A 26,294-nucleotide genomic window follows, 5' to 3' on the forward strand; every position below is an offset into this window, starting at 1 on the left:
GGATCTGTTGCATGTAATCTTCTTCAATTTACCATCCAATGGCAAATACCATGGCAATATCAAGGATTCCATCGGAGTTAAATCCACCATTGGTTGGCAGAGTTATAGCTTTTCTATTCAACGGGCCCAGGTTCTGCATTCAAGCTTTTATCAACAGACTAGCACCCTATTACACCAAATTAATGCACTGTAATGAAAAGCCACGGGACAAGATTACGTGTTTATGGCTTGGTGCCAACACACCAGCTCTTATACATGTATGTTTACCATGATTTGTTACACTTCCCTGTCAGAACATTGGTGTGATTAGTTAATGTGTTTGGAACTTCAGCCCTCTTAGACTTTGATCTTGTCTGCAGGTTTTTAACACACTTTCCAGTGTGACAATCAAATGATATACCACTTATAACAGAAGAGATGGACATTCACAAAAAAATTACAAAAAATAACAAACCAAAACAAAGGAGTACGTGACGTTGTGGCTCAGTGGATTATTCTTCGGACTTTGAAACAGAGGGTCGTGGGTTCGAATCCCAGCCATGGCGTAATTTCCTTCAGCAAGAAACTGATCCACAATGTGCTGCACTCAACCCAGGTGAGGTAAATGGGTACCGGTAGGAAGTAATTCCTTAAAAAGCTGTGTGCGCTATGAACACCTAGCTTAGCCGGGTAATATAGGAGCGCCTTAAGCACCTAATAAGGTGGATATGTGCGCAATATAATTATTAATACCCTATATTATTATTCATAACTTCATCAGGGGCCTGTTGCAGAAAGAGTTGGAATCAAACACAACTTGATGTGCAACCAATCAGAAGCAAGTATTTGGGAATTGTGTTTGATTTCTTGAATTGTATTCATTCTCAACTCTTTCTGCAAGGGCCCCTTGAAAAATACATATGTATGGGTAGGCCTATTGGCCTATACAGTTTGTGCTCAAAAGTCAGTGAACCCCACAACGCAATGCACTCTTTCATGCTAACTGTCGAAAGTATACATCAACACTACAATGATCGGCGAGCCCCAAGAAACAAACTTTAATGAATGCATGTTTTATCACCTGACTTGGCAATTAAATCTCAAACATGGCAGAACCTGAACACTCTATAATGAGGTTTACTTACATTTGGGCAACACTGTCACTATATGGTAATCAGACTGAGAGTTGTACACTGTGGCAGCATGAAGATAATGTAATACAATATCAATAAAAATCATATGACAGCACTGTCTTTCAAGCTCAAATACAAAATAAATAAAAATGCCCAACTCCCATGCCAAGCCATTATTATAGAGCAGCATAATATAATCTACTGACCTTTCTGTAATACTATGTTCAATAATAATTTAGAGATAGGGGAGAGAGAGAGAGGGAGTTTGGGAAAACAGAGGAAGGAAGTGCCAAGGACAAAGGAAGATGGAAGTGATATGAGGAGAGGCAGTTTAAACAATGTTAGGAGAAAGTTTGGGGGATGAGAAAGAGAGCCAGAGAAAACAAGAAAAAGATAGGGATAGAGAAGAGATGAGAGGGATCTACTGACCTTCTTACATATCTTCAATATGAATTCAGAGATAGGGGAGAGAGAGAAAGAGTTTGGGAAAATGGAGGAAGGAAGTGCCAAGGACAAAGGAAGATGGAAGTGATATGAGAGGCAGTTTAAACAATGTTAGGAGAAAGTTTGGGGGATGAGAAAGAGAGCCAGAGAAAACAAGAAAAAGATAGGGATAGAGAAGAGATGAGAGGGATCTACTGACCTTCTTACACATCTTCAATATGAATTCAGAGATAGGGGAGAGAGAGAAAGAGTTTGGGAAAATGGAGGAAGGAAGTACCAAGGACAAAGGAAGATGGAAGCGATAGGAGAGGCAGTTTAGGCAATGTTAGGAGCAAATTTGGGGGGTGGAGAGAGAGCAAGGAAAAAAAGAAGAGAGGGAGAGAGATACTGACTGAATGTGCTCAGCTATTCACACTGATGATTTGATTTCAGTCAAATACATTTTTCCGACCCTCAACAAAATAACCTTGTGCATAGGGCTTGAGCATTTTAAAGTACAGAGAACAAAAAGTAAACAAAAATGTTACACAATCAACAAATGTCTAGAATTAAATTTGGCCGGCATGATCTACAACAAAATAAATAGCACATCTACTGTACCTCATTAAAAATATACTTATTAATAATATGCATGCAAATGTGTACAAACACAAAGTTGACTTGTGAAGAAAAAAAATAGCACCATTAGTACACATGGTAATACAGGCACTGCAAACAAATCATATTCAGGCTACAACAATCACAATATCAAAAGACACCTTACCCAAAGTCAAAGCTGCGTCTTTCTTGCGGTAATCCCACAAAAATCTGTTTGTCTCTAATCCTCACATTTCATCATATATGATGGGGATCGTGGGATACCTCAGTGAAAGACACTTAGCATCTTTCAAGCAGGAACAGGCTTATATGCCATTACCAAAAGTATCTATTACGGTAAAGTGGGAAAACATTTGGCAATATATAAGTATATATTACTAGATCCAGTAACACTTGCTCTACAATATTCAAATATAGTTTATAATCTGTTCAACATCAGAACAGCCACAGTATAATATTGCCCAAGTATGAGATTATCAGAGATTTACGCAACATAGCACCATTATAAACAGTCCCTTTAAGCCAGCCGCACACTGCTATCAATTTCATGTACAACCTCATTTTTCAAGGAATCGCATCATGAATCAAATATGAATGTTACAAAAAAAAATCAAATTATCATATTTGAAGTTCAGAATAATGCTAGGAATACTAGAATCGAATTCTGCAAGCCTTGGAGTTGGACTAAAGTCCCAGTTGTCTTCAAATCGCACCCAATGGCAAGATTTTTATGACATCAGTATACTTTGGAACTGACTTTGGTTTATTTGTACAGGGAGGTTTGCGATAACCTGCAGAGCATTTCATCAACAGTTGTCATCCATAAACAAGTTGTCTGACATGACAAATTTCCTTGGTATGGACTGGCTGAGAAGCACTCTTACTCTGATAACATAAACCTGAACCGGGGATAAATCATTCAACAATTCCTTTCATGAAACGCTCCAAAAGGGTCTGATTTTAATATTCTTGCAACTTTTCAGAACTTTAATGAATTTGACAGGTTGGAATGTTCATATCAAATGCTATTACGTTCTTCTTTTTTCTTTAAAAAAAAATCGAGCTACAAGCAGAACATGTCGCGTGACACACTGTAATATAGAAAGCACAGATAACCGAGCCACAATATAGGTATCAGTTGTGCAATGCAACACAGAACATGACTGCACACTTTACAACATAAACTGTTGACATGCTACTGCATACTTGTAGCATGGCACACGCAAAGGTGGAACTCAAGCATAATGGATGGTAGCTATGCCCCTGAAAAAGAAGTATAGAGGGCGCACTACATGTTCATGTTGGTATGTGGCACACATACATGTATATATATGTATTGATTTTGACGTGATAAGCAGGGGCACAATTCACAGAGTTTAAAAGTTTACAAACCCAACTTTATACAAAAATAAATGCACTTTAAAATATACATTATACATGGTACATGTATCTACGAGTTGGGTTGATCAATCTACAGTACAAAAGAGGTATTACAATTGATATTTTGTACTGTGCAATCTGATCTATGAATACTAACAATCATCATTTTGAGAAAGCTTTAGTATCGCACAGAAATATAAAAATGTATTCACCCCACAAAAGGCTAATATCGATCTCTGAGTATAAAATATACCTTCAAAATGCCCTTATTTTCAAAATATATTATTTTCAAAATATGAGAAGAAACAATGTTACACATGTAGAGAGATTATTTGTAAGCTTGCAATATTTTGACTGAAATGAAAGAATATTTGTAAACAATATCACATGAAAAGTGATACTGAAATGCCCTTCTATGTTTTCATATGTCAAGAGTTTGCGTTGAAAAGTTGAACTTCACTTGGAGGTCTCCTGTCTCTTATTTATCACTCACAGTCTTGATCTGACACTAAATAAGCATTTATGAGGTATTTTTTTACAAGGTTAGTCAGGGGGTGTAGAAATCCTTCTGCCAGATAGTTTTTTTGCTAAAAAGAATTTCATTAAAAGGTTCTGTTATTTCTGAAGAAAAATGATTTCAAAATCTATAAAATTATGCAGAAGAAAAAAAAATTACCCCAAAATGACAGCAAATTACACAACGGATCTTCAAATAGATGGGATAACCATAGTGAACCCCATCACAAAACAAAAAAGAATAAAGGATGGGCTTGAAAATGAGATAAGCTGGAATGATGGAAATATTATACCAACAAGAATGTAGTATGTAGGTGTACAAAGTATACTTCTCTTCTCCAGATAACATTCAAACAATGATCAATACAATAATATTCATGGCAATGATTATAATGATGGCAATTGATTGAAATTTATGTACAAGATAATGATGAATATAACTTTACTTTCTTGCATTTCTTTCATTATCTGATCACTTTCTACAACAATCATCATATTGTCACCATCTTTCTCAATGACAGGAAAATGATCAGGTATTCCTCCAATATAGTATATCTTTTATTTTTGTTATTTACTGTAACAAATAATCTAACTTGCAGCAATGTTATATAGCTGGTTTAGCTTCTAAAACCTGCAGCAATTTCAGTCGTCCAATATGGCACAAGATCCCAATTAAATGAAATGAACAATGAAAATTATCAAAAATCATGAAAATGAACATTATATAATTCAAACACTTAAGATATGCAACATCAAATAATTGACATAATTTATGTTGATATCAACTATATCATTTTGTGGCCTGATCTCTTATGATCACCTTCATCACAAATGGCTGTGAGAATGTGCATACATTTCAATCTGGAAGATCAGATTCAAAGTTTAGAGGAGTTTATTCATTGAAAAAAAAATGATGTATTTCTTTGCTGTTGTAGAAGACTATACATACAGATATGTCTTCTCTTTGCACTAAATAAAAACAAAATGAAATAGAAGAACAAGTTAAGGTGTTTATGTGAATTGGATTAATGATACAGAGAGGAGCTGACTTAAAGACAGAAGAGGCGGTGCTGCACCAGCCCGAGTTTGCTCAATCTGAAGATTCTAGCCCAATCACCCTATTTGCGATTAATCTCAAGATTCAAGAAACCCTGTCTCCACCATCGCAAGAACAGCAATTCCTGCTTGAGCGAGGCATCGATGCATTATGGTCTGACGCCGTGAATAAATAATCCCAAGTGCATCTGCACCTGCAAATTAGAGGGATAATTCGTAAAATAGCACGCTTTTTTGCAAATAATCCCAAGTTGACTTGGAATTGCAATATCGAGATTAATCCTATTAACTAGCGCGATAATTGCGTCTCCATTACAAATAATCTTGAGATTGTTCGGATCAGGATAATTTGCCGGATCAGAAATAGCGCGCTCATTTGAAAACTTGGGCTGGTGCAGACGGCCCTAAAGTCTTGATACATGATGATCTGACAGCATCTGCTCCATCACTGATACGACATAACTTTAAGCTCAAGCCTTTACAGGTTTGGTTGCAAAGTGTAAGCATTGAAGGCAGTCAGTCAGTCAGTGCTTTTGAAGGAAAGCAAGGCCAATCCTGATATAAAACAGACAACTTCCAACTTGCTCAAAGATTTTAGAATACTGTTTCAATTATACCTGAAATATAAATTTAACCCCAAATTTAATATTTTTACCCCCAAAAATGTAATACCTGAAATATGTCCTTCAAAGTTTTTTTTACCCCAAATTTGATTTCTGTGGTTGTTTTCGTGCACTACACACACACACACACAAATATAAAAATATGGCAGAGTCTCACATTGACCACGTACCTGCACACACACCAATATAAAACAGACACACATAGCTATCAAGAATATATATTATATCAATCTGTCTGGTACTACTCAGTTGCATCTAATGTTGAATCTCCTATGATGATGTTGGGATTGTTTGATCAACAATGACACTGTTTTCTTGGTCTTGATGTTGGCATTCTTCACGATGAGATAATACGGTTAGTGTCTTGTTCCACTCGGTCTCTGGAACCTGCAGAGAGAGAGATATGAGCAAGTCATCATCCGTTTTCACAAAATGATTTCAGTGGACAGAAATTAATTTAGATTCAAAAGCTTTTTTTTGCAGGGTTCAAAGTGCAAAATAAGGAAGCAATTGAAACTGTTAAAAAAAAGAAGAAATAATAGAAGTCGAAGGACCTACCGTAGTACATGTAGTTTAAATATCAAAACAATATTTTGGTTACCTTTTCAATCACTTTGGCCCTGCAGATATTTCTTGAAAACAGAGACAGATAACAGTGATAAAAATTCCTAAGAATATTCATGCCCAGACAAATACTGCAACAGGGAAAAAAATACACGGGGGCTCGGGGCGATTTTTTCCCCGAAATGCCCTAAAGAGCCCTGGAAAACTAAAATGGAGCCCCTGAAATTCATGTAGGGTCCAATGTAGACTTTAACACAAATTAGGATATTTGGGCTAGTGAGCTCAAAAATAGCACCGGAAAAAAAATTATTAATTTTTTCCCTGTACTGCAATGATATGAGCTAAATCATTAGGGTCATTCCATGCCAATTCACCCAATGAAAGTGCAATTTTGCACCCGACCCTCTCGGAATTCATTGTAAATTGGTACACATAAAATTTCCTATTAAATGGTACCTGTTTCATGAAAATTGGTCAACACGTTACGACGCAATGGCCATTGAAAGTTGAAGGTCACGCCCATTTTTGTCAAAACAAGGAGAAAAGGGCGGGCAGTAGCGCGAGAACCAACAGAACGATTTGACTAATTTTTTTTGTTTTGTGCTTGGTCCATGGGGAATTTTATGTGAACCAAATTACAACGAATTCTGAGACGGTCGAGTGCAACCACTGGGTGAATCCAGATGGAATGACCCATTAACAAGATGATGGTAAGAAAATGTGATATTCAACAATCAAACCCCTTTGTTTTTTTATAATGATACAGAATCCCCCAAATATGGGGTTTCCATCTATGCTTACACAATCCACAACAGGCCTACAACTACATGTATAACTCAAGTACTCGATCATTACAAAAAAGGTCTCAGAATATGGAAGGAGAAATAATGAAGTATCCACAGGAAAAAAACTAACAATGCAAATTTATCACACACAAAAGAAACATTTGAGGTTGAAACCAGATTTTTCAATTTTTTCAGTTTAAACTTAAAATAATATCAAATAACTTTATGTTAATGATTCTTAATCTAAATGAGAATATGATACATAATGGGAATATTACTAAATGATTTATATTCATTTTTTTATTCATCAAATACAAAGTGATGTACTTCAATAATTGTGAAAACGATCCTTAAATGGACTCTAAACTTACCAGAGTATGATCTGTGAGAAATGTACTAAGGTAGAAAATGGGAATGTTCTCACTGGCAAGAGGTTCGGCTATCTGTGCTACTATTCCACACTCCTCTATCAAAAAGATATAATATACACAAAAATTAGCAAATATTTATGAAACAAAACTGACATTAATGGATGAGAACCCATTCATAACTATGCCCCCTAATATCTCGTTGAATTAAATGCTACTCAACTTTCACACAATTTGATTTTCAGGGTGTGGGATCAATAATACATTAAAAAAAATATCTCTAGATAATACCAGGAACTGAAAATTGATAAGTTTTAGAATAATTGAATTAATCACAAGTGATTTTTTTTATTTACAATAATATGCCCACTTGTAAACTAGGTTTCTAAACCAGGTTTAAAGCAAACCATTCATATGGTAACTTGAATAATCCAATAAGATTCTTACCAACTTACAAGAAACAGTGTTCTTGCCAATTTTATGAATATCTTAAGTCATTAGCCAGTCAAAATAAATCTTGTCTTTAAAAGTGTCAACAAGTTTGTTTCCTAACCACCCAGGATAGTAAAAGTGTTTCAAGTTCTATCTGAGAAACCTCACAATTCACATGAAAGTACAGACAATCAAACCGATGTTCCAAAACAGCCATAGATGAAAAGAAGCTTGTACCTCAAGGAATCTTTTAATATGAGAATCAGTATTAGTACATACATGTTTGATTTCATACAACATTCTTGCTCTATGATAATGCCTCAACCTTTAGGACATTCTGTTAAAGTGGTGAAATATCGATAATTTGAATTAAAGTAGCAAATTGTTTGAAAAAAGAAGATTTTGGGTGATAGAACAAACTTTTCTCCTCCAATCAAAAAGTTTAAAAGGAAGGCAAGATACAAAATGGGCATTCAAAATTTGAAATATTGGTTAAGGGATGATATTTCTTAAGCGGAATTGCCCAACTTGAAATGATAATTACCAAATCCTGTATTTTGTACACCAGTGTTAACCATCCTCCATCTCTCTTTGGCTGAGTCAACACAAATACAGTTATCTGGAAACCTTTTAAAAAAAAACACCAGAAAACAAGAAACAAATTAAAATGGGGAAGATTGCTTCAGTAACATTGAGTGCTGTTATGCTTCATGTTTCAAAAGGCAAAATCGCGATCTTCAGCTGGCTTTGCATCGTAATTTTCGTTCAGCAGGAAAGTGAGGACGAATTGGGCGTGCCCTTTTCCATAAGTTTTTTTTTCTGAGTTTTGTTATGGATGACTATTACTTTAACTTCAAACGATTTCTGATCTTTTAGTAATTGCATGGACCTTCTTGACATACGTGTAGCCATAGAATTTCTACCAAGTTGAGGATAATAGTAGGAGAAAATAAAGTATATATGTATATATTATAAGACATCAATTTGTCATGCTACTGCAGGGCTTCTGGTTCAGCGATGTCTCCTCATCATAACTCATGCCAAGTTTTCTAAATCCCTCAACATTCATTGTGATAATTATAGTACTTGATTTACCGTAATATCAACACATGCAAATGTACATTGTTCATTATTAAATCCAGGGAGTTGTCATAGAACCATGCAAATGTATTTGCGCGCGGATTTTCATCACACCAGAAGCATGTACCAAATGAAGTCATTTAGACATGCTTACAATTGTGGTCCTGTTTATACTTCCCTAGAAATCCTGATTCTGATCAAACGATGTCTTAAAAACCCACCTTTATGTAAATTCACAATCGGCGTTCTGAAACGCCATTTAAATGAATGTAAGCATGGACACAACAATGTTTTGGACTAATCACGTATGAAAACGCTGATTCTGGCCTGAAAAGTGGAAGCATAAACACGCCCTAACTGAAAGTAAGCATCGATGCAACCGTTTGTTGGCTGAAAAGTGGAAGCATAAACATGCCCCAACTGAAAGTAAGCATGGACCCAACCGTGTTTTGGACTAATCACGTATGAAAACGCTGATTCTAGCCTGAAAAGTGGAAGCATAAACGCGCCCTAAGATAAAATAATTGTCAAAATTGCATATGGCATTGAAATAACAAGAACATATCAAATGATTCAGCATATTCCTGCATAAACAGTTTCTTGTTCCAGGAAATTCAGGCAAACAATGGCCAAGGGTAAGGAGTAATAACAATGTAGCCTTGGTAATTTCCTTTCCTTCCCTCTCATTTCCTCTATTTTTCTGCTTAAATCAGATTCATATGTTTTTCATTTAATCGTACAAGACAATCTAGTATGTTTTGAATCCAAACATATGGCAGTCAAGTACAGCCAAACCCAACACAGTTTGACAATCACATTTGAAAGGGATAGTCTACTGTGATGTCAACTTGATTTAGATAAAAGCAAAATATAAAAAATATTAAGGAAGTCTGGCAAAAATACATCAAAGAACAAAATAGTTCTGACATTTTAAAAGTTTTAATAAGATAGCTTCCCCCTGAATGCAGAATAAAATACATTATGATCACATGACACAGTATGGAGCGATCACATGTCTCCATGGGCATGGCTACTCACCTATCTAATAAATCTACATCAAGTACCAGCGATATCCTATCGTCTATCAGGGAATACGACACAAACTGTTCCTTCTGACTCGATGACGACTCCGTCTCTATTAGATCACTGGAAAGCAGAAGAAAATGGAATTTTATGAGAAGTTAAATCTAGATAATGCATGTGGATTGGTCATCACTTGGTCTAATAACCACTTGAAGACCAAGGGCCCTGTTTCATAAAGGACTTGCAACTGTTGTAGCTTTGCCATTATGGCAACTACCATGGCAACCATGATTATGATTGGCTACTAAGCCCTGGTAGTTGCCATAATGGCAAAGTTGCAAGTCCTTTATGAAACCGGCCCCAGAAGAAGAAAGAGAAGAGACAGTGATGTGTACTTGTTTAATTATTTAATATTTTAAGATCTACCAGCTTTTATTAACACTCTTCTTCTTCAGTGCCAGCCACACAGAAACGTTGTTAGCCTAGCAGAATGCTAACAGAAAGCTCAGTCACATCTTTCGGATTGTGAAGTCAAAACATTATTGCTGTAACATTATAGGCATCGCTGCAACATTAACAGATGTAACAGGGCCTCTGTTAATGCATTGTAAGCGCTAACAACATTTCTGTGCGGTCAGTACTGGTCTTCAAGTGTTTATTAGATCAAGTTGCTCAAGTGACATGTAGACCAGATGAAAAGTGGACTAAGTGGGTTTAGCCCGAATGCTGTATAGCCCATCTGAAGATTAGATACCCTTAGACCAAGTGGTATAAGACCAAACATCAGTAGACCTTTGATTAAAATAACCAACTCTGCTGTGTCTTGTATAGTAGTGGGGATCCAACTCACCATCCTTTCACAGCAGCTTTTCTGCATTCATTCATTTATGCAGAAATGAGAGGATTAGTGAGGAAAAGATGCTGAGCAGAATTCCTGCAAAAATACACATCACAATCATTTACTAAGGTGATAGGATTTATAGAACATGACAGAAAAAGAGGAGGAAATATATGATGATGAGGTTTTTTTTACAGGAAACTAAAAACGAGGAAAAGGAAAGCAATGGTTGGGATTCGAACCCACGACCCTCTATTTAAAAGTCAGAAGACTAATCCACTGGGCCACAATGATCCACAAGATTATAGGTGACTTGTGATCTAACTTACCAGGTTTCTGGATAGAAAAGAACTTGTAATAAGCTGCTTGTGATCTTTGGTAACATATCGGGTTGTAGACTCGTGACTAAGAAGCTATTGGTTGGAAAGTGAAGAGGATACATGATTGCTCTCTTAGCCTCTGTCAATAAAAATTGAGAAAATGACTTCATGAAACTCCTGTCTAGGTTTATTTGTGATCAGGTCCCTGTTTTACAAGGAGGTCCAATTGATTTGATTGATCTCAAATATGGAATGCAAGTAACTGCAACAACTGACGTGCAAAAATTTTACATGCAATGATTCTTAATATTGATGTTAAGAAGTCAGTCATGAGGTTTTAATAGTCCCTAATGAAATCATATGTTCCCACATGTTGGGATGGCATTTCAGAGATCTGCCTTAAAAAAAGATACAAATCAAACCAAATCTGAGCTAATGTGGAATCTATTGCAGCTCTTTGTAAAATAGGGCAGTGGGGCCCGTCTAAAGGCCCGTTTACACAGCATCCGGTACGGCGACCGTGCACGGCATTCCGGCACGGCATACGGCTAGTCGTGCCGATTTCCAGTTTCCACTGCCCCACGGCACGGCAAAAAAGCCGTGCTCGGATCCCGTCCGGTAGGCAAAAACCGTCCGATGTACCCATGAAAACCCAAGGCAAAGAAGCCTGCTTCAGGCGTGGCAAGAAGTAATTTTTAATGGTTTCGTGTATCTATGTATAAATAAATCTTGTATTAAATTCCACCAAGAAGCCTCAATCTGATGGACTGCTCATTTGACAGACACAATATTCTTTCTGTTATTCACTCATCTATACGGGATTAGATCGTTCTATTTAAATGTAATTGAATTTTGTCATGATTAATCTTTTTATTTTACACTTTGCTTTCCATACTTCACTTCCCATTCCTATGCCATTGTCACCTGTTCATCTCATTTCTTAGTTACATCACATTTTATTGCCATTCCAACTTCACTTGTTTCTATTGTTTTCTCATTTATATTCAGAACATTCTTCTTCATTCATGACCTCGATCGTGCTCATTAGTTCACCTTTCACCCTTAGTTCTTCACTTTTCTCGACTCTTCTACTATATTCTCTCTGTTTCTATTAGTTAAATTGGTTATACCAAATAATTTCTGAACGTATTTGAATACGGTATATTATTTGTTAAAGGTCAATTCTACCCAAGAAAACTGTTGATTTGAATTAAAAAAATCAAACTAGCATAATTCATGCAGAATCGGATGTAAAATAAGAAAGTTATGAAATTTTAAAGTGTTGCTTATTTTCACAAAAGAGTGATATGCACACCTCAGTGACATGCAAATGAAACAGTTGATGTCCCTTACTATTTCTTTGTTTTTATTTTTGGAAAAATACAATATTTCATTTGACAACAAGGACCAACTTGACTGAACCAATGCTAATTCTACATGTTTAGGGAGGAATTGATCGTTGTTCTCTTGACAATGAGAAGAAAATTACATTTCATATTTCACATAATAAAATACAAAAGAAATAGTGAGCGAATGATGTCATCAGTCTCCTAATTTGCATACCGATCAGGATGTGTATGTACAACTGTTTTGTGAAAATTAAGCATAACTTTGAAATGTCATAACTCTCTTATTTTACATCCGACTTTGATATTTTCAGTGTTGTGCTTGTTGAATATTTCTCTTTTATTCAAATCAACTTTTTTTGTTGGGATGGACTTGTTCTTTAAAAGCAATGCCAAGTGAGGTCTGGCCCAATAAATAAGAGCAACACTGGACTTCATTTTGTCGACATCTTTAATTTTAGTTTAGTTCAGCTCCAAATATATTTTAGGTTCTTCAGCAATCTACATTATATTTGTTGTTGAAACAAAAGTGATGCTCATTAATTTATTACAGAAAATAATCATAAGAGATATATAAACAAAAAAAATGCCTGGGGCGTCAAAAATTTTCTTAAGGATGAATGTATTCTTTTTATTTCACCATCAACTTTCTTTTGTCAGTATTTTTCATGTCCAAGGGCCCATTTCAAAAGTACTTTAACATTATGGCAACTTCCATGGAAACCACAATTATAATTGGATGTTGCGCCATATCACCATTAAAGACAAAGTTATGATAGTTGTACCTCTCTATGAAGCAGGCCCCAGGAGTGTCATTGCCATTCTGTTTAGAGATGAAATTTTGTTTCTAACATTTTAACATATTTCAAACAATCCGAGATCTCTGATTCCAAAATAAAACATTAGTCCAGAAACGTTCCGTCCAGTACCCATCATTTTTATTTTCACAGTAACTGGTTTCATGTGTTGATATTTGATAGTACATTACTAGTTATCATGTTAATATTTGCATGAACCAAATTTCTGTGATGTGCAACTTCTCTTATCTGTGAACAAATCCTGATTTTAACTTCAAGTATAATTTAAGAAATAAATATTTTTTTAATAAATGGTGAACATGCTCAGACGATATTTTCCAGATCTACAAAAGAGAAAGATCATTATCCTTCAAAATCGTAATTTCTGCAAATTGAGACTGACTTGCAACTGCAACAATGGGAGATAATAAAGTGAAAAATTCAAGTGGAAATTAGAATAACACATTTTATGGTGTAGTTGTTTATAATACGATATCAGTCATTAAAGTTGTAGATTTCCTGCAAATGATTTATTTCATATGGATTTATCATAAGTCATTCAGATGTAATCATATATACACTGCTTTTCATTTGTTGGTGATGCTGCATGTCTGACATTGCATCTTTTATTGTGAGACTATTGACAGGTTGTTAGCTCTGGCAAACTACAAACCACTGTCACTTTGTTAGCTAACAATTGGATGAGTATTGAGTAATGTCAGAGGGAATAAGATATCAGCTCTCTTTTTAGCGGTGAAGCATAGCAAGTTTGAATATTTTCCGTTACCTTTTTTTAAATCTACGAAACATATTTGGATTCTTAAATTGTGAGATGTTTATCACATCAATAGGAATCGACTTGGATTTAGATGACACGAAACCTTTAATTCCTATAGTAGTATGTTCAATGTTCAGAAGACCGAAATTAACCTCATAGCAATCATGGCAATGGAGCTGGCATTGAGGTAACTTTTACAGTGTGGGACAATGGGGGACAAACTGGAGAAAAATTGATCTACAGTTATGTTGTCACCATGACTATCGGTGCTTTGAAATTACTGCAACATTGTGTCCTCGATTTGAAGTGAAGTTGGGACTCGAAGACTGGACTGATGTTGCGGACGTGCCTGAGGATGATGACGAGGAAGTCTGACCCACGTTGTGGACATATGTCATCATTCTCCTGCTCAGTTTCTTCCTGCTTGGTACAGGCTTCTCCTGGTGTGTCCACATCAAACACAGGATCCAAGATTGAACTTGTTCTGTTGACAGAAAAATCATATGTTCAAATTTATTTCATATGTTTTACTCAGAATACTGAATACTAAAAAATCGACTCTCATGTACCAAGTCGATACAGTCTTCTTTTCTTCAATTCATTAATATTTTTATCGTCTGTAGTTTTATTTTATATTACTTTTTTAAGGGGCGGGTTACTTTTCAGAAGGCAAATGGCTTTCACTTCAAGGAAATGGAACACCTAATAACCTGTACTACTTTGCACAGGTAGTCAGGTACAAATATGATCAATCATATTAAATGAAAATGTGGATGTATATAATAATTACAGGAAACGGGTTGATGTAAACATGAGAGAATGAGCCATCCATCAATGTATAATCTAAATTGATTCGTATAGTTTGTACGAGAGCTCTCATATCCACCCTGCAGAGTGCACAAAGTGCAAATTAATACCATAGCTGTTGCCTGACCGTTTCCTGGTGCAAGGAATTCCTGTCAGAACCCCAAAACTAAACCTGGGTCAAGTGCAGCATAATATCAGAATTCATATCTACAAAATAAATTTCTTCGCATGAATTCAAATTGGTATACATATTCTCTCATCCCTGGGACAAAAAACAAAATAATGAATAACTTACTCTCGACTATGTATGTATAGAGAACTAGGAATTCCATTGCCTCTCTGTACTTGTATTTACGTGCTTTGTTTGAGAGAGCTCCGTCACCAATCTTCCACTCCATTTTCTGTCTTTTTTTAGGTAGTTGTCCCTCACCTCGCTACGTCACCTTAAGATGATTAAAAAAAAACACAAAATCTAATTCCTGTAACCTCTGAAAATTTTCATTTCTGTTTATGACTCATCTCAAGTCCTACCCCTACCCAACCCGCCTACCCCCGAAATATTTAAATGCGAAAATTAACAATGTGCTTTTGAAAGTAAAGAATTTTGCCTCCTTCATTTTTTTAGCTTGTAAAAGTGACGTGATATTTATATTACGTATTTGTGAGGAGGGGTTGGTATAAAGTTTCTGGTCCACATCACAAAGCAAGGTCTCTTTCTACATTTACATACCCTTGCTCTTATTTCTTATTTACTTTCCGTTATTTTTTAAATTCAAAACACTATAGACTATTTTACACATGTGGAAACAATTTTTAAAATGGCCATAAAGACCAGAACTTACCATTGATATTCATTGAATTATAACAACCGGGAGGTAGCTGCAGTTGTAGGATTGTGAACTTGATTTGCTTTCAAACATCCACATACTCTTTTCTAAAGATGTATATTCAATATATTTCTTCATATTGATAGTGAAAAAAATCGTAAAGTTTGAAAAAAATAATATGACGTTAAACAATACCAACCTGAGATTACAAGCTGACGCCCAATGTCATGTCATACATCGCTTTTTACTTCTGTGTCCTTAATCATCTCCAATCTCTCGTCATACAGGTTTGGATTTTCCCACACTTCTACTAGGATAAGGGCTTCCTCCATGTCGGTTATCTGTCATGCAACACATTCCATATAAATGTTATTAGCAAATAATAAAGGTTTTAAGGAAGAATTGCAAAAGCGTTTCGGGAAAGGCCAGTGTCCAATCAGCATTTTTAATGCACAAATAGAAATTCTCCTAAACAAAATGATTTCATTTGTTGTAGAGAAAAGTGATCGTCTAGAATTTTTTTCAAGAGGTTGAAATAATACATTTTATCATTTGAAAAGTACATGTAAAACATAGGGTCATGCTAATAAAAAAAAGATTTTTCCCCTATATTCCAAGCCATATAATGATTTTTTTGGCATATAATGTTTATTGAATAAAATGTCAACAAATTATGTCTTCTCTGTATGGTATACATACCCAATCACTTCAGCCCCACCCCCCCCTCCCCCCCAAAAAATACTAAATAAAAAATAAACCAATGAAAAAAAAAAAAGAAATTACACAAATATTTAAAGCAATCAAATTTGGGGACAGAAATGTGCAGATTAATAAGTTATGCCAGCACACAAGGACATATTTCATATTGAAAAAGGGTCACTTTTGTTCTGGGGATTTTTTCAGGCAAGCCACACTGTAAAAAATGAAGTGCTAATTTAGCACTTACAGAATACAGTGCTTGTATAGTCACTAATAGTGACTGCACTAGTGCTGATTTTTTAGTTTAAATTTAAACTAGAAAATTAGCACTCGTAGTGCTCGTTTTTTACAGTGCAGTGCCAACCCAAACCCCTTCCCATCGCCCCCGATTGAGCGGCCCCTGGATAAATTAAAGGAAAGGGCGATCATTTTACTTTCACCACTCCTGATCCCCTCTTTGTCTTCATTGCCACCCTCCTATCTGCAGTGCCACTCTTGCTGCTGACAAAAAACGACCCAGTGCCTCTCTCAAATAGACCCTATATACTATAGGGCCTAGTACTAGGCTAGGCCAGTACTAGTAGCGGTAGGCCTAATTCAGTAATTGAAAATTCATTCGTTCAGAGCCTGAGGTCTAACGACGTTAACTTACTTAGGTCTAACATTAATCCTAACAGGTCTAACTTTTGTGGACGTTATTGGTCTAACGTTAGAATTTTACTTTTAGATCTACCTAGGCCTAACTAACGTTAGGATCTAGTTAAGCCTAACGTTAGTTAGACTCGACTACTACTAGTACTAGTCACTAGTCCCCTGCCCTAGTCTAATGTAAGTCTTACTTTCTTTAGTAGGCCTAGGCCTAGATCTAATCTAATGAAGTTAACTTAGCCTTAGGCCAGTCACCTGGATTATCGAGTCTAAGACTAACACAAAACAGTAACATAGGCTAAAGCATAACGTTAGACCTAGACTCTAAGGTAGGCCTGACTTTTAACATTTCTAACGTTAGAGACGTACCGTAGGCTTAGTAGATCTAATTAACGTTAGACCGAGTCTATCTTCTTACAATTAGATTTAACTTAGGCCTAGTATTAGGGGCCTAGGCCTACATCTAAGTTCTAACGTTGTCGTTAGGCCCTATCCCACATTATTATTTCCGGTCTTATATTATTTGGCCTTATTTTCTTGTGCTCTACTTTCTGGGGCTCAGTTATACAGTATGCGAAATGACACTTGTTCTTAATTAGTTGCTTACCAGACCAAGAATGGCAAGATCAAGTCCTCCTTCACCTCTCTTCAGCAGGTTATACACGTAGACCTACGTGTACGTGCGATTGACTCTCACCGCAGGCCATTTGTCGCTTGATCAGAAAATATGTGGGCAATGACGTAATTTATCTGGACGGTGATTGGCCAGAAGTGAAAAAACCGTGTGCCGTGCTCTGAAAATGGCTTGCTGATCGATCTGCAAATCCGGCAAATTACGCCGTGTTGTACAACACGGCACGGCACCGTTGAAGTGGAAACAGTTTCATAGGATTTAGTGGTGATCGATTTTTTTTGCCGTGCCGGATTGCCGAAGTGCCGTGCACGGTCGCCGTACCGGATGCTATGTAAACGGGCCTTAACAAAGATTGATCCGATCAACCGCAACTATGAAAATCCTGCGCAGTCAACATATACATGTTTGCTCAAATTTTTTTTTCTAGATATGAATGTATATCCATAAATTCATTGATTTGTGACAGTTCGGTGTGTTCTCCATAGTTTACAAAGGACGTTTTGCACATTTCCTATAGAAAAAAATTATGACACTAATGGATTTCCATAGGTTACTATTGATTGGATCAATCGTAAATCTTTGTAAGACGGGCCCTGGTTTACATACAAACAAAATCAAACCCCCAAAATGTATAAGTATTTTGAACAGAGCCTCAAATTGAGTGTGGATAGATCACATAAAGATTCTCACAGATTTCCATATTACTTTTGTAATATTTCATTGCTTTTCCAATATTCTTTTACCTGGTTCATGGACACCATTCTGGGAAAGATCCAAGGTGACAGGTTCAGAATTGCCTTCGATCTCACGGAAGACACTAAACTGAGGGGCCAAACAATGGGTCACGCTAGGCAGGTCCTCCTCTCGTACCTGCATGCATATGATTAGGTATAGATTGGAGAAAATATGAAACATTTTGTTTTTATATTGAACTTGGCAAGGTGCTTCGATGTGCGTAAGGACAATAACTACAAGCTGTTAATCACCCCCATCACCGCGAACATAATGATCATGACATCATGACATTATCAACATCATCATCATCATAATTCATTACTACCATCATCATCATCACCATCATCATCTTCATCATCATCATTATCCTCCTCCTCCTCATCATCATCATTATCACCATCATCATCGTCTTCATCATCATCATCACAATTCGCTTCTACCACCATCATCATCATGCATCATCACTATCCCCAATATCTCCGCCATCTTAATCACAATCAACATCAACAACACAATCGTCATCAGCATCAGATCAACTTACCAGCACATAGTCTGTTTGGCAAGTTGATAGACAAAATATAGAAAGCCCTCTATCGGCAAGAGGAACGATAATGTTCCGAGTGATGGTAGTCATCCCTGCGTCGTCATTTCCTGCCGTTGCTTCCAGGACAAGCCAAGCACTGGACTGTATCACCATACCCATCTTCTCAGCCTGGTCTGGTAGAGCTGTACCGAAAAAGACAGACAGATAGGCTTCATCAATTCATATCAGGTTCTGCTTTTTAGGTTTATCATTTAGCACAAGAAAAGGTCTCCATTCCTGTTCAAAGTCATTCCAGACTTTTCGCATTTACTATGGGGAAACTCTCTACAACCCACCAATTCCTTTGAAAATGCAGGTCAAATCAAAATGGAGAGCTTAGTGGCTTTGTGGAGTGGGGCGGCATCGGGATCTCTGGACAACATATTTGCAATTGTTTGTGCGGTGCAAATCTTTGGATGATCTGCTACCCCAGTGCACCAACTTTTAACAAAAGCCTCTCAGTTCTCCATTGTGATTTTAATTGCATTTTCAAAGGATGCGATGTAAAGAATTTCCCCATAGCTTGTAACTCAGGAACAGCAGTATGAAACACCCACCAGGAATATTTACCATTTTCTTTTCTTTACTCTATATCTTTATAAGTGCATAAGGACTGTCTTATTATGCACTATACAAGCAATTTCCAATATCATCATTATTTATTTTCTATAATGAGCATTGGGGATGCAGTGTATAAAGCAATCCTACATACCTTTGAAGCCTTCTTCATCAAGTATAATAGTGAAGTCTCGACTTGTCAAGGTAAAGCTGAAAAACTTGCTATTGCTGAAAAAAATTAAACACCATGGAATCATTGTTATGGTCACATTCCTAGTTAAGAGTAGGGAACATTTCATTTTACAACATTACTGGTTCATCAAAGTGATAAGAAAACTGGGTTGAGATTCATCTAAGAGGGAGTGCAACCCTCCCCATCCTTTGTCTCTCTTCCATTTTTTTCATGGTCATTTTACATTTGTTGAGGATGGGGGCAACAATCCGGTTAAGATTAAACACAATTATCATTTCAATTAAAGAGGGTCTTATACATTTCATTAAACAATATGTTTCAAAATGGATTCAGCTCTCAAGACAAGCTTAATTGTAGGTACATCTTCAAAATTAGGCACTTCCAAGAACTGCAAAATATGAATTTTTTTACATAAATATTTTCAGTGAATCAGAAGTTTAAGATCTTTTGTTTAAAATCATATTTAAATTTCACTTTTTAAATACCTAGTAACTGACTGAGTTGTTTTGAATAAGTTTAAGATCTTTTGTTTACAATGGGTTTTTAAAATCCACTTTTAAATACCTAGTAACTGACAGAGTTTATTTGAATAGCTGATTGCTAAGAAACATGGCTACTTGTAAACAAACATCCAGAGGGCCTACATGTAAGTTCTCTCTGAGGGACTCGATAATGAGGATAAATGCCTCACTAGAGGGGCTTTCACAATTGCTAATTAATGCCATCATTTGTGGTCATTTGGTTTTAATATATGTTGCATACATTTGCAACGGTTGTAAACAGTTGCGTTCAGGTACAGTGTCCCTTAATGGTCAAATTTTATGATCAACATGTATGTTTCTTGTCCAAACCATTTTCTGATGGAGTGTTGATGATCATTGTAGTTTTGAACATCATTATCACTGTTTGTGTAGTGTGAAAGACCTTTCCCTCCTTTAAAGACATCCAGGGGCCCATCTTACAAAGAGTTACGGTTGATCCGTTCAATCGCAACTATGGAAAGCCAGCAGAGTCAACATATATAATGCGTGTTTGTTAAAAAAAAAATTCTAGATATTAATGTATATCCATGAATTCATTGATTTCTTGAAGACTTGGTGTGTTCTCCTTTGTGTACAAAGAGACATTTTACAAATTTCCTGTATAAAAAATGATGACACTGATGGATTTCCATAGAATTACGATTGATTGGATCAATCGTAACTCTTTGTAAGACGGGGGCCCAGGAGTTTGCAGATAGGTTAATGTATTGACACAGTCTGGTCTCATTCTGTTTATCTTGTAATAGGTGATTTATAGGTGTAAAGTCAATCTGCGACATGTGTGCACATTCTCAGTTGTGGTCAAGTTGTGTTCACATTGAAATACTGTGTGTGAAAAGTGAGTTCAACTTTGGTATGAAAAACATAAACAAAACATGACAAACAGACAAGTGAAAGTTGAAAGAAATCAAATAAGAACGTTATGACTCACATTTCTGCACCAGCCCCCCCCCCCAAAAAAAAAAATGGCTCTAAACAACAAATAGTTTTAATACTAAATAGGTTCATTATTGCAGATTGAAATAATCACTAGAGGGTATTCCCCTTACCTGGCAGTGCACGCCGACCCGATCGTTCCCAGCCCCGAACGAGGGACCGCTCAGCTAGTCAACCCCCGCCCACGGGAAACTAGCGAGCCCGCCAAATTGGTCTCATTTGCATATTGCCTACCCATGGCTTATTTGCATATACGGATTACCGGCCGCACCGCACATCCGGCCTGACCGATCATACAACGGATCAGTGCCCACCTATTGTTCTCGCGTTCGTGCATACGGTCCTGTAGATTTGTATAAAAAGACTACATTATCATATAATTTTCGTCACTTGATAAAGAGTTGCAGCAGCACTTGAAAGCTCGTGAACTTGTAAGCTCGTGAACACTTTTTGCGGGAGTGATCACGAATTTCCTAGAAAGCTAGTGAACACTATTTGCGAGAGTGATCACGAATTTCCTTGTTGACCATAGTAGATTGCGAGACAAATGAATACCCTCTAGCAATTAACAAATAGTTTTGTTTTAACATAACCTTTCAATTGCTTTGAAAATTGAATTTTGGTGTTTACATTCCTATAAAAGGCAGCATGCCTCAAAACAAGAGTGACAGCAGTAGTACTTGTGTTTGACACAGGGAGCTATGTAATCCAACAAACTCCATCAACAATTCAACTTAAACTCTTTGCATGCATCGTTCAACGAACACTGAAATTTTCACCAAAATTAGATTCCAAACAAAAAACTTATTTTTGAAGTTTTACAATATTTTATGGAGAAAATAATGCTGATTGCAAGCTGTCATTGCAAAAGGTGGGCTGGAGATGTCACATCCCCATTTTCCTTTTCCTTATGTTATCACATTGCATTATAATCATTTTATATTTTCATACGTGTGATGATCATGGTAGGTCTCCCATATGACAAAATAAGTTGCAGCAGTGATTATCTTACACATTAAATATGAAGTCATTTTTCATTCCTGGCAGACAAATTTCAGTAAATATGATTTCATATAAATCATAATAAAATACAACAGAATGAGAGGGGATATGACACAATTATTAATGCTTTATTTCTAATCTAATTTTACTTTTTTGTTCAGATCGTATTGATTACAGCATAGAGTACCCCTTCAACATCGATACGATGAAGGGACCCCATAAACTAGTAGGCCTATTTTTGCAATTTAATCCACCAAGAGGTTTTGGGAAACTTTTTGAGCAAAATTAGCAGGCTCAAGCTGAAAATGAGTGCATGATATTTTCTTATCAGGCTAATCATCACTTCAGATCAGCAATGGTGGACAATAGCTCCAACTTTATTCTTGAGAAGATATCTAGCTGACCTACCAGTGGATGACCATTGACACACAACTACAAGGTCAAGAATAAGATACTTTATAAGAGAGGGGGAATAGGATTAAAGGCATTAAAACAATACCTCTACTTCTGAACTTAAAGGAGAACTAATCACTCTGATCTAAATTGCTATGTATTTCTAGAATAAAATCCAACAAACATAACAAAATCTCATCAAAATTTGATGAGAATATGATAAATAAACAACAAAGTTACATGTAGGTCTCCGGGAATAACTTTGCTAACCAAATGTTATTAGCATTTTTGGTCATAAGAGGAAAGCTCCCAACTACATGCAGATGTTCTGCACAGTTCTGATGGAAAAAAATATGCTACACAAAAGACAAATTGTATAGCAAGCTTTTAAGAAATATAGAGCAAATCATTGCTATGTCAGGAAAATTATTCCTTGGTCCCTCACCTGTATTCATGGAGAAGGGCGAGTTTGATGAGAGAGCCGATGAAAGGAAGAAGATCTGATCGCTTGACCGTACAAACCCTCAGCCGATGTTCTAGGATATGTAACTCCATGATAGATGGTCAGTAGGTTGATCAGTGGTGCAACCAATAGGAGATATCTACAAGGTCAATTGTTGTCTTTGCCCCAAAATCAAAAAGGGGCTTATCACAACCTGGAGTCAAAGAAAAAAATGAAAGATCTCATCAGACAGTCTTCAATCAATTATATTAATCAAAAATGACTCTAAATCTGGTAATTCTGTAGATCAGAAATCGGACCATTTCTTTTTAAAGGCTTTGACAAAAAAGCTAATGACATATATTACAAAGAGAAAATTTCACAACACAGATTAAACAAGTGGACACCCCTGGTCTTGCGTGCATTACACAATTCAATATGATAGCAGTGTTGTCTTTGTAACATTGAAATCAAACATATTCACTTGTCTTTTTTAATTACCATGGCCTTGATATCAATTTAATAATCAAAGGCCAACAAGGGTCAGGGTTTGTCGACTGGCCCAAATGCTGCTTCTACAATGCAATGGACAAAAAACTTTTTATTTCAAAACACAGAAATGAAGCAAAAATAAACAGAAATCTTACTCCCATTTTAAAATACAAATGCAAAAAAATGTAGAATGCATTGTGATCGAGGGAGCTTAGTCATCCATACATGCATCAGCCAGATTACACAAAGAGCAGTAGCTAGCATATGATACTGCATATGAATTAATATGTTATTATCAACCACAGTATGACCATTCCAAATACCATCTAATCTAATTGCCCTCAATTGCTCATGGTTGAGTGGTGAAAGGCTTCAAACTAAAGATACAGCTCTACAATACACCACCGATGGCTATTATTAATAATGGGTCTTTTTCAATTCGTCACATGCACCACGAACCGTCCTGTCTGCGCACTTCAATGTGAAAGTTAAGCGCACTGTATCTATTCCACGAACCGTCCTCTCTGACCCCTGTTACATCTGAGAGATAGTTGCAAAGAAATCAGATGTAAACATCCCAAACCCACCTCGGGCCACCTTTTAGCGAACCTACCCGAGACCACATCCAGAGGTAGTCTCGGGTAGGTATCGGGCCGGCCCCGGTCCACCGATTCGTAGATGTAAACGCACACAAGCTTTCAAACCTATCTCGGTCCGTTCGCCAGCTGTCAAATTACGTCATAGCCCTATCCCCTCCCCAGCCCCGTCGTTCTTCGAATGTTTTGCGGCATGCAACATGTGAATTGTGATTAATAAAGTCTTTTGATCAGTGAGTGGAAAGAAGGAAGCATTTTAAACGTATCCTTTTCAAGTCGATCATATCTTCAACGACTGCTGGGATCATCAGTGGAGGGAATGAACGCTGTGATGTAAACAGACCACATTTCGGACTCGGTCCGTTCGCGAAGCTAATCCACCAATAATCCAGTCAAGGTTGCAAGTGGACTCGGTCAGGTCTCGGGTAGGAAACTTTCAGATGTAACAGGGGTCTATGTTACATTACCCACTGTGGCGTAAATAATTGCTTCAAGAAAATATAAAGATACGGGATGAAACTTTGGAACCTGAACTTTTTAACAAAGACACTGGTAAATAATTTGCTCTCCTTGTAGGTGCACTTATTGCTGGTTTAAAAAAAAACTTTTCTTTAAATGCGTTTTCTGCAAAAGTAACTTTCGCATCGAAGTGCGCAGAGAGGACGGTTCGTGGTGCATGTGACGAATTGATAACGACATTCATTCCATTCAAGTTAAACCTAAAATAGTGAATTTGGACAATAATAACAAGAAACTTGACTAAATATTCACTTGGTCTGGTGGATTGAATGGTGGCAGGGCACTTTACAGTATAATGAATCTGGCCCAATTTTCTGGTTAAAGTCAATATTTCGGATTGGGACCAATGCATGCAAGTGGATGATCAGTGATCCTTTTCACATACATAACCATCTCATAAATCCCATTCATAGATTCCGGAGATATCAGTACAAGCATGGATTATGAAGACAGAAAGAACTTTGACAAAGAGATAACTGTACAAGACATACAATCCTTACCAAAGCAGTTTGCACTTCAATGAAATGAGTCTACAGTACAGCAAAGTAACATCAAACTAGAGGCTAGCATAGTATGTCTTAACACCAAAACATCCTTTCAATAAAAAATAACTATTGAGTAGCTAATGAATTGAATGGGAGGTCTACCCCTCTCCCCATTCAATTCCATGGGCAAACATGCTAAGTATGATGCAATCACTCTGTCCACTCAATAGGTGGTTTCAGACCGCCTCGAAGTTCGCCAGTTCCAGGTATTCTCTGATCGGGAAATTTACCCCGATCAGAAAATACCAGGTATTTTGGTAATGTGAAAGCAAACTACGCGTAATTTCCCTGAAAGAAAATACCCGCTAAATAGTCGGTACTTGGCAAAATTACGAGAACTTTCGTGGGGATTTTTCCAAGGTTGCAGGTACTTTGGCAATGTGAAAGCAAATTACGGGAACTTTTAGCCCAGCGTGTCGTTGGGCGCGGCGGCGTGGGTGGCTGCTGGGCTCTTGATATTGAATCTCGCGCCTTGCCTGCTTATCAGACCATACTGCGCATGCTCATAACTTCGAGAACTTATCCCGAACAATGTGTTTCGGGGCGGTGTGAATGCAGGAATAATTAACGGGTATTTTTTAGCCTTAAAAAGTTCTCGTAATTTAACGGGGATTCTTGTAATCGAGGCGGTTTGAAACCACCTAATGCCAATTGACAATCAAGTAAACAGTACGAACCAAAGTATATATATGCATTAGGCAGTTTCAAACCATTATGAACAAACAAATGACTTTAGTACCTTTATACAAGAAAACTATATCAATATATACATGTACAGAAAACATTTTCACATACATTGACCAATAAAGAATCTTGAATATATTACAATTTATTTCACAACAATACCATCTAACAGGGTAACAAATTGTTAACCTGTGATTACTACAGTATTATTTTTTATTTTATTCTTATGAAATATGACATACATGTAAATGGCAATATATCAATTTATCAATATTATGATAATTACCATCATATCATCAATTCATCATTATCATTGTCATTATTACCATAATGAGTTAATTGGAATAAGGATTATTTCTTCAGGACCCGTTTCCCAAATTAGTTACATTGTAATACGGGG

The 26,294-nt window shown here is 36.6% G+C and overlaps 1 protein-coding gene and 1 long non-coding RNA gene across 3 annotated transcripts in view; both read right to left on the reverse strand.

The window, feature by feature from the left end:
* Positions 1–770: 770 nt before the first annotated feature.
* LOC121408348 (cytosolic arginine sensor for mTORC1 subunit 2-like) overlaps positions 771–26,294 on the reverse strand; it is a 37,991-nt gene continuing 12,467 nt past the window's right edge. For both annotated transcript variants that reach the window (XM_041599786.1, XM_041599788.1), the window contains exons 2-10: positions 23,062–23,272; positions 19,705–19,778; positions 18,951–19,135; positions 18,418–18,544; positions 11,148–11,277; positions 9,996–10,103; positions 8,422–8,504; positions 7,449–7,543; positions 771–6,115 (exon numbers count right to left, since the gene is read on the reverse strand). In XM_041599786.1, the coding sequence (XP_041455720.1) occupies positions 5,999–6,115; positions 7,449–7,543; positions 8,422–8,504; positions 9,996–10,103; positions 11,148–11,277; positions 18,418–18,544; positions 18,951–19,135; positions 19,705–19,778; positions 23,062–23,171 (1,029 nt within the window). In that variant the 5' untranslated portion in view covers positions 23,172–23,272 and the 3' untranslated portion in view covers positions 771–5,998. The remainder of the gene's footprint in view (positions 6,116–7,448; positions 7,544–8,421; positions 8,505–9,995; positions 10,104–11,147; positions 11,278–18,417; positions 18,545–18,950; positions 19,136–19,704; positions 19,779–23,061; positions 23,273–26,294) is intronic.
* On the reverse strand, positions 13,370–17,994 carry LOC121408349. The gene is made up of 4 exons (XR_005969029.1): positions 17,648–17,994; positions 15,893–16,034; positions 15,162–15,309; positions 13,370–14,543 (listed from the first exon to the last, which is right to left on the reverse strand). It is a non-coding gene; the product is annotated as an uncharacterized LOC121408349 (long non-coding RNA).

The sequence above is a fragment of the Lytechinus variegatus genome, chromosome 2 (assembly GCF_018143015.1).
Source record: "Lytechinus variegatus isolate NC3 chromosome 2, Lvar_3.0, whole genome shotgun sequence".
Taxonomy (NCBI): Eukaryota; Metazoa; Echinodermata; class Echinoidea; order Temnopleuroida; family Toxopneustidae; genus Lytechinus; species Lytechinus variegatus.